Source organism: the organism of the source record quoted next, unplaced genomic scaffold (genome assembly GCF_019419815.1).
Source record: "Pyrus x bretschneideri cultivar Hongxiangsu unplaced genomic scaffold, Pyrus_bretschneideri_v1 Contig29, whole genome shotgun sequence".
Classification (NCBI taxonomy): domain Eukaryota; kingdom Viridiplantae; phylum Streptophyta; class Magnoliopsida; order Rosales; family Rosaceae; genus Pyrus; species Pyrus x bretschneideri.
The window spans coordinates 1,675,221-1,685,543 of NW_025999601.1; the positions used below are offsets into that span (position 1 = coordinate 1,675,221).

Here is a 10,323-nt window from a genome sequence, read left to right on the forward strand (position 1 = left end):
TGATGATTTAGGGACTGCTTTTAAGATGGCTAGAAACACTTTTGTGAAAATAATTTTGAAACCAATTTTTAGTGAAAATACAAGTGAATCGTGAAAAAGCAATTGAAGTATTTTTGGAACCTTGGAACATTTTGTTTGTTTAAAAAAAATGGTTTTAATTATTTAAAAGCACTTCTAAATGAGTCTTAATAAAGTGCAAGTTGATAAGTTAAAATAGCAATTCCCATAATAATTCTCATTTTTTATTACCAGATTGTACATAAATGGTATGACAGTAAACTCAATCTTTTTATGGCCAAGTACGATAAACTCATTATTCAATAGTGGAATTTGGAAAACTTGAGGCTGAGTTGATTTCTTTAGAAAAATATTTGACTTGTTACATGTGAACTAACAAATTTTACATGTAATTTAAATGGCTTCTTACGATCCTTTTGTTCTTTTCAAAGAGAGATTCTCGAAGCAAGCAGTTGTCCATCCTATTCGCCCAATATATCAGAGCAGATTATATACGTTAACTAAACAATTTACGTGTGTATTAAGTTCAAAATACGTCACGCATAAGCACGTGTGTCGAGAGTAATCTCAACTGCTTTCTTGATCCTCATGCATAAGAATGATACGTTACACCAAAACAACACCAATACAAGCTTTGCTACAATAAATTTATGTACGTAATATGATCACTCATTGTGCTTTTGGGAGTTGTTGGGTTCTAATTGGCTGCATGTTTGAGTATTTTACTTGACGAGTGGTTGCAGGAAGCAAATGAAAGTTTGTATTTCGTTGATTCTGTTACTTTTGTAAAGATTTTGAATTGCTACAGATATCATACATCACTAGGCGATACACGAATGAATGGTTACCTGAATTCGACTCAGCCGTGGAACAACACTCTCCAATGCAACATTCAAGGGAAGGAAGCCCCCAAACTTGTCTAAACTGCAGAGATGCAAATCAGTTTCATTGCGGACTTTCTATAAATGCCAACAAAGCAAGATCTACTTCATCTTCAGACAATAAATTAACGATCAACTTCGCAGTTGATGCATCTAAAGAAAAACCCCTCTCCACCATTTCTTGAATAAGCCTCACCGCCCTTGATATGTCGTTGTTATTGAAAAACCCTCGGATAATTGTGTTGTACGTGCAACCATTTGGAGAACGACCTCTCTCTTCCATTTCCCTTAGCAAGTTTTCTGCCTTACATGTTAGCCCCCCATTACAAAATCCACTAATCATTATATTATATGACCTGACATCAGGTTGAACTCCTTTCGATGACAAACTCCGAAAGAGATCCCATGCATATTCAACTTTTTCAGCTCTGCACAAACCTTGAATAAGAATATTGTAAGTTACAATATTAAAATCCAACTTCTTTTCCTCCATCTCGTCCAACAATTCAACTGCCTCGGGAAATTGTTGGTTTTTACAAAGGCCATCCAGTAAAATAGAATAAGTTTGAGTATTTGGAAGTTGGCCTAAAGCTTGCATTTGAGAGAACAAGTTATGTGCATCTTGTAGTTTTCCCATCTTGCAAAACCCATCTATAAGAGTGTTATAAATAACCATATTTGGAACAATTCCCCTTTGAGACATTTCCAGAAAAAGTATCCGGGCATCATCTATCCTTTTAAGCTTACAATAGCCGTTTATCAATATGCTATAACTACGAGCATTGACCATGCATCCTGTGCTAAATATCTCTTCAAAAACCTTTTTCGCCTCGTCCATTTCTCCTCGCAAACAATACCCATCCATAAACGAATTGTAAGTAATCGTATCAGGTTCGATACCTCTTTGAATCATCATTTCGATCACGCTCCTTGCTTCTTGGACCATTCCCTCTTTACAAAATGTATCAACCAAGACATTAAAGGTGTACACATTTGGAAAGATATGTTTACTCACCATTTCATTCAACAATCTTGTAGTTTCTTTCCAATCCTGTAATTTGCAAACTCCAAGAATCAAAGAGTTATAGGTCAAGACATCTGGGGCAATACCCTTACTCTTCATTTCTGAGAAGAGGTTCAGTGCATCCACAACTAGAGTATCTTTGCAAAGACTGTCGATAATCGTGCTATAAATAACTATGTTAGGCTTGCAAGCCCCTTCTTCCATCTTCTTAAGCAATTGGATTGCTGCAGTGTTGTTACCTTTTGTGCAAAGACCCTTTACTAGGGTACCGAAAGTAACCACATTCGGCTTAGAATTACCACTGTCCAACATTTTTTTGAAAAGTGCTGCTGCCTCAGCCACTCTATTACGGAGAATAAAGCCGTTGATTAGAATATTTAAGGTTGCGACATTTGGTTCAAAACCCAATTTGAAGAAGTTTCCCAAGACTGACAAACCAAACCCCGTTTGGTGCAAACGACAAAAGCAGTTAATGATAATGTTCAGAGTATAAACATCAGGACGAATTCCGGACACAACCATTTGGTTATTCAAGGAGATGACTGCCGAGTAATGTTTCAACTTGGCAAGTTGAGTCAAGACTTGGTTGAAAGGGACAACGGAAGGCAGAGGACAACTTTGAAGCATTTCGTCGAACACATTGAGAGCATCTTCGACATTAGTGATTTCAACAAGATGGTGTTGTTGGGTGTTTCTAGATTCGGTCGATTTGGAAGACGGAGAGTGAAACAAAGCCAAGTAATTGTTTAAGAAAACAACAGCAGTAGAAGATTGAAGAAGACAAGGCGGCATACCTCTGAGTCTGAGTCTGCCGGTGGTGTTGCCATAACCAACCTTCAAAGAAGAAGACGCAGCAACCGTTGCCCGCATCATCTTCACCATCTCCAAGTCAGCGGTTCAGTGCGTTAATCCTCCACAGCTGAGATCCACTATACAGAAGCAGTTTTGGACAGGATGAATTATGGAGGGAAGTATCTGATTCAACCGCAAAAAGTCGTGGTCATGGAAAGTCTTGCCTATATCAAAAGATCCCTTCTCTCCAAAAGGTCTGGGCCAAAAGTACCGTGAACCGAATCGAATCCGTACCAAACCTAATTGGTTTGGTTTTATTTAAAAACCAAAAGATCCCTTCTCTCCAAAAGGTGAGGAAGATATTCTCTCTTCAAATATTATATACCCAAAAAGCTATTTGACCTATATGTGGCTTCCTTCAAAATGCAACACGTGTCCATTCAATTACTAACCTTAACTCGATTAACTCCTTGGCCCAAAACCTCTATTAACACCTTATTATCTCTTAATTTTTTTTTTTTTTTAAAAAAAAAAAAATTCAAGAAACAAACTCCAACGTGGAGAATTCGAAGTCCCACTCATCACTTATCTGCTCACTCCACTTTGTCTCACTTTCTCAGTTCCCAAACACTCTTTTTCCCACTCCATCAAACTCCCGAGAAATTTTATACCCCAAAATGAATCCCAACCCCAATCCCAGAAATCCAACCATCACAATGCGATCCCAGTGGCGAAGCCAGGATTTGTTGGGAGGAGGGACTAACTTTCGAAAGGTAAATGTTCTCAAACAAATGTAAACAACCAAATCCTTTTAGACGGTAAACAATATTAATGTCGTTATTAATTTATCAATACAAATAAGTTATAATAGTTGATGACGATGTTTTATGTTATGAAAACATCATATAATAAGCTCATTATCAATAAAAACAAAGATATATCTCTCAATATCAACAACTATACTATTACGCAATCATTAATCTACCATTTCAATGAAAGTGTACGGATTCTCCAACATTTACTAGTGAGGGGAATTACTTAATATATCCCACCTTAATGACTAACTTTTATTAAGACGTCACTATTTTCCTGTTATTTTTCTAGTCACAGCCTCTTCAAATAAGAAGTTGTAACTCCCACAAGCTTAAATTCACAACTTCTTTGAGATGGTTGATTTACAATTGAAAGGAATGAGCTCCATGAGACCACTTCAAGTGACAATTTTTTTTTTAACTAGATAATGTCGTTTGTTCAAAAAAAAAAAAAAACCATAATGGCGTATGGCACATTGTGTTATTATTTTAGACAAATCCAAGCTCAAATAAAGATTACATAGACAATTAATAGTTCAGCTGTGATTAACATTCTAATAATACAACAAGTCGAATCATATTACAAGAGGAAACATTTTTTTTTTCACATCCGTGTATATATATTACATTCTCACACCTTTTAGTTTAGATAATATCGTATGTATTTAAAAAAAACGTATATTATCTGTACAAACTCTTTTTAGTTAGGCTCCTAGTGGGTCCCTTGTTGTTTTGTTCTTCGTTTTAACGAAACGAACCGTTTCATTTAACTTCTTTTTTCATTCCAGGTCCAAAACCACGTCGTTTGACCTGGGTTTCTTAAAAAGAAGGGTGATTTGCTGCCCATCGCAACCCAGCGCAGCGCCGCAACAGTGCACAGCAAAGCAGCAGTAGCAATAAGCAGAGGGGTGGAATCTCACCTCAAGGCTTGATTTCCAGCGAGGGAAAGGACGGCCACCACTCCCTGTCCCTCTATAGCTTCGCCTATTCCCAATCATCACTTCTGTTCTCACTTTCTCTCATTTTCCCAATTTCCAAACACTCTTTTTCCCACTCCAACAAACTCTCGGAAAACTTTTATATCTGCCAAAAGAAATCCTGACCCCAATCCCAAAAACCCGATAACCTTCCCCAGGAATCCATTTCCAACATGAAACAGTCCTAGTCTTTGAACTCCGACGACTCAGCATACGCCGACTCGCCCTTCTAATTCCACTCCACAATCCGATTCGAAGCCTTCAACACCCCGCCTTACGACTCCTTCGAGAAATCGTAGGAGAAGCCGGTCGACAACTCCAATGCAATCATGGTCGTGACAAGTTCACCGGTACTCGTCGCTCGTTTCTTGGATTTTTTTTGCTTCAAAATTTTAGGAGATAACAAAGGAGTTAACAGAGAGATTAGGAATGACAAAGGAGTTAACAGAGTTAAGGTTATAGTAAGTGAATCCACAAAGAGGCTAAATGACTTTTTGGGTGCAGAAGATTTGAACTGACTTTGGGCATGGCCAGCTCCCATAGTGTGCCGGGTTGTGTGTACAAGGCCCTAGACAAATTCATCGTCATAGGCTGACTAGCGATTACTAGCGATTCTGGCTATTGAGGACAGGTTTTTGTAGTTAGCTCACCCTCGCGGGATCGTAACACTCTGTCCCAGCCATTGTAGCACGTGTATTTCGCCCAAGGCATAAGGTGGACTATTTCACCTTTCACCAATTTATGAGGTCAATACAATGGTATTAATATGTTTGCAGCCTTACTTCTTCGTCTTTCTGTGTGGGCGATTGATGTAGGGTGACAGAGAAAAGAAATAGGATATAGTATCTCCTACTGTGAGGAAATACCTAAAAACACAAAATAAAGGTCGAGCAATCTCATAAGAGAAAGGCACTAAAATGACATAGAAAACTCTTTCAATATTTCATTATATGCCCCCACATTCTAGCAAGAATTGGGTTTTACAGTCACTTTGTAACATACATTCAAAAACTGAAAAGACAACAAAATTAAAATAAGAATTGGGAATCTGCATGAGCTTTGTATTTTTGACTTGTTTTGAGAAGGTTCTTGTGAGTCATGCTATGGACTTGCTTGACATTGTCAACAAAATTTTTAACGTTGCCACTAATTCTTTTCGTGTTTGGGACAAGAGAAAGATCAATTGGTGCTCGCGGAATTACGCCATAGACAATATAGAAGGGACACTGTCTAATGCTACAATTGACAAAACGACTGTAGGCTAACTCTGCAACTACAACCACAACCGCCACCATCGTTGTTGTCGTCACCCCTACCACTATTGTTACCTTTTCAGCCAAACACCACACCCTTTTAGTGGCATCACTACCACCATCACAACCATTGTCCTCGCCATCGTTCTCGTCGTCATCTCCACACAATCATGTTCATTTTTGTTATTATATACAATTATATCACTTTACATTAAAATATAGGAAACTTTAACGAAAAGCTCCTGATACTGTTCATTTTAACGAAAAACCACATTTTTACACTAAAAAGTCAACCCTGGTACTATTCACTTTACCCTTTATTTTGTCTTTATCATTAAAACTTAATAAAGTTTTAAAGTCCTTTTTATTAGTTTTCCTTAAAATATATCAAACACTTTTACACTACTTTTCATAATCATAACATTGTAAATAATACGGTTTATCAAATGTTCAATAGTTTTATTTTGCAACTGATTATTCTTAAGATACAGTAGAAGCAGTTTTTAAAAAAGCACAACAATTCCAAACTAATCCTTAGCAAAGCAAAAGTGTCACATCCTGACCCGGGGCGGACCACTTCCCCGGCCCGCTCCACCACCGTAGCACGATATTGTTCGCTTTGGGCTTACCATTCCCTCACGGTTTTGTTTTTGGGAACTCACGAGCAACTTCCCAGTGGGTCACCCATCATGGGATTGCTCTAGCCCCCTTCTCGCTTAACTTCGGAGTTCCTACGGAAGCCGAAGTCAGTGAGCTCCCAAAAGGCCTCGTGCTAGGTAGGGATGAGAATATACATTTAAGGATCACCCCTCGGCGATGTGGGATGTCACAATCCACCCCCCTTAGGGGCCCGACGTCCACGTCGGCACACCACGACCAGGGTTAGGCTCTGATACCAAATGTCACATCCCGATGGGATTGCTCTAGCCCCCTTCTCGCTTAACTTCGGAGTTCCTACGGAACCTGAAGCCAGTGAGCTCCCAAAAGGCCTCGTGCTAGGTAGGGATGGGAATATACATTTAAGGATCACCCCTGGGCAATGTGGGATGTCACAAAAAGATCTCTCAATAACCGATTTACAACTTCAGTTTGCCCGTCAATTTGAGGATGATAGGTACCGCTGAAGTTCATATGAGTTTAGCTAATCTCCACATGCTTCTCTAAAAATGACTCCAAAACTTGTGTCTTGATCAGAAACAATTGAACTCAGTAATTCATGAAGTCGGCACTATGAAAGAATAGCTCAGCAACTTTCGAAGCATCTGTTGTCTTCTTACAGGCAAATAAAGTGAGCTATTTTAGAAAATCAATTGACCCCACCAAAATTGAGTCTACACCATGCTGAGTGTGACGCAAACCCAAAACAATATCCATGCTTATATCCACCTGTGGTTGCAAAATAGGCAATGATATGTACTCAGGGCCAGCCTTGAGGGTAGTCTATGTAGGTGCCCGTCCAGGACCCTCACTTTAGAGGGGCCTCAAAAAATTTTGTACATCCTGTAAATAACATATATATAATGAAAAAGTAAGCGATTCAGTTATGTAAATCAGATTTGAAGCCCTTGACCTGCTCGACACCCCGCCTTATGAATCCTTTGAGAACTCGTAGGAGAAGCCGGTCGACAACTCTAATGCAATCATGGTCGTGATAAGTTCCAGTACTCGTTGTTTCTTGGAAAATTTTTTTCTTCAAAATTTTAGGGGATAACAAAGCAGTTAACAGAGAGTTTGGGAATAACAAAGGAGTTAACAGAGTTAAGGTTAGTAAGTGAATGACACAGGTTGCATTTTTAAAGAATCCACAGAGAGGCTAAATGACTTTTTGGGTGGAGAAGTTTTGAACTACGGAAGTAGTGAACTATTTCACCTTTCACCAATTTATGAGGTCAATATAATGGCATTAATATGTTTGTAACCTCACTTCTTTGTCTTTCTGTGTGGGCGATTGATGCAGAGTGAAAGTGAAAAGAAATGAAAACTAAAATATAGGATCCACTATCTCCCAGTGTAAGGAGATACATAAAAATTCAAAACAAAGGCTAAACAATCTCGTAAGAGAGAGGCACTAAAATGACATAGAAAACTCTTTCAATATTTCATTCGTAATAAAAAATCCAATCTGCCCCACCTTCCAGCATGAAGTGGGTTTTATATTCACTTTTTAGCATACATTCAGAAATTGATAAGACAATAAGTAAATCATAGAAAACTGAAAACTACATAATGCCCTGGCTGTTATTAAGTGCTAATGATGGCTCCTATAAGTGCTACTGAATGGTTTTAGTCTTTTACTTTACCCTATGGCTGCATAAATACACTGGCCAACAAATTTGCATCATCCTTTTGGGGTTGGAGAGAATTCATCTCAAATTTGCATGTCCAGTATAGTCGATGTCCCCTCTGAATAGTATGAGGTGTTTCACATTAAATACATCTGAAGCACAAATATGGCTTGGTAACTTCAGGCGATAATCATTGGGGTAAATCTTTTCAAGAATTTTATATGGCCCAATCTTCTTTTGCACATAATTTGTTATAATCTTTAGCTAAAAAACAATCCTTCATCAAAACTGCCCAAACAAAATCTCCCACATCAAACTCGACCATTTGCCTTTTAGAATCTACATGAGCTTTGTATTTATGACTTGTTTCATGATGGTGCTTGTGAGTCATGCTAGGGACCTGCTTGATATTGTCAACAAAAATTTCAGCGTTGCCACTAATTCTATTCATGACTGGGGCAAGAGCAAGATCAACTATTGCTCACAGAATTAAGCCATAAACAATATAGAAAGGACACGGTCTGATGCTAACAGAATGATTGTAGGCAAACTCTGCAATACTTAACTTCTTGTCTAATGACTTCAAAATGGTCACCCACTACGGCCAAGTTTGGTTTGCTTCTTTTTTTTTTTTCACCAAAATCTGCTTCACTTTAAAGTTAAGTAGTAAAAAATGTTTGGTAAAGCCAAAATATCTTGCTTATTTTAAAAGTAATGGCCTTTAGACAAGAATTTTTAAAAGCAGCATGTAGGTTGCTTTTAAAGGTTGATTTACTAAAAAGCAGAGTTGAGCCTTTAATGAATATTTTAATTCATACAATACGCCCATTAATTTTAAAGAATGACATTATTTATCTTTAGAGAACAAAGTGATCACCATTGGTCCACCTACCACTACAAACGCTAACCTCTTACACCACCATTGTCATTACCACCACCACCACACGACCCACACCACAGTCGCGCCACCACCACCATCAATACAAACACCACCACAGCCATACCCACTGTGAAACCCCATCCCCAAATAAATTGTAATTTTACATTTATTTTAACAATTTATGAAATTACAATTCTACACTATATCTCTAACCAATCCGGATCTACTTTTTAGATTTTCTCTAAAATTCCCTCTTTTCTCTGCCTACGACGTGGCAAACCCTCACCTTATCTCTCCTTCTTTCTCTTCTCCTCGAGCACTCTCCCTTTCACTCGTAAATCTCTCTCGTAGCTCACTCTCTCCCTTTCCCGATCGACACCCACACACCCAGACACCCCAACACCCAAGGAAATCCATCGACGCGACACCACCATACTCACCACCATGGTAGCACTTTCTCTCTCTCTCTCTCTCTTCTCACCTCTGTGGAACACAGAGAACCCCTGGCGAGCCATAGTGTTCGAACCCACGTTCGGCCACCTCCGACCATTTCGCGGCGAATCAAAGGTACCAAACACCCCCTCTCATCTCTATCTTTATTTTAGATGCTGAATCGTAGGTTAATGTGGCCAATCGGCGTCGACCGAAGCTCGGGAGGGTCCAGTCTTTGTTCTTGACGAAAACGGGTTAGTTGACCCACACTTGGAAACCCAAAACCCTTAACCCATCAAACCTAGGCTCGTTAAGCCCTAAACCCAACCCAATACCCCCAAAGCCCAAACTCATTTAGTAACCCTTTTAAACCTTCGGACCCGAGCCTTAGGGCCGTTTAGAACTATGGGCTTTGGCCCACTAAGCCAACCCAATCAAATCCTTTGGGCCGGGCTTTCAGGCTCCAGGCCCTTTAAACCCAAGCCCAAAAACCCAAGTGACCCTAGGCTTTTGGGCCATGGAAGTGGTCCACTAGCCCTTAGCCCAGCCCAGCCCAGTTGACTCGACCTGGTTGACCTGGTTGATCTGGCCTATGACCCAACCCACTGATCCGGACCCATTGACCATTGACCATTGACTTCCGATCAACGCTGACCGTTGACCGTTACCGTTGACTTTTTCAGGTTTCGATTGGGACACCTTCTAATTTAATTTTGACGTCCTTAATCCGTTTATGACGTCCGTTTTCTGAAATTCAATCTTTTGAGTATAGTATTATTAATTGGACCATTTATGTGCTTAGGAGCATTTATTAGCGGTGATTCCGTCATTCCTATTTCGCACGACTCTTTGACGACGGAGTATCTGTGAGTGGACCCCTTCTAAAATGCATGTTTTAATAGTAGATATGCATACATGAAAAACATGATTTAATGGTTACGTTTTATGAGTAAATTATATTTACACTTT

The 10,323-nt window shown here is 39.2% G+C and overlaps 1 protein-coding gene across 1 annotated transcript; it reads right to left on the reverse strand.

The window, feature by feature from the left end:
* Positions 1 to 491: 491 nt before the first annotated feature.
* On the reverse strand, positions 492 to 3,001 carry LOC125479464 (putative pentatricopeptide repeat-containing protein At1g12700, mitochondrial). The gene has a single exon (XM_048588757.1). The coding sequence runs from the start codon at positions 2,803 to 2,805 to the stop codon at positions 964 to 966; it is 1,842 nt and encodes a 613-aa protein (XP_048444714.1). The 5' UTR covers positions 2,806 to 3,001; the 3' UTR covers positions 492 to 963.
* Between the last annotated feature and the right edge of the window lie 7,322 nt (positions 3,002 to 10,323).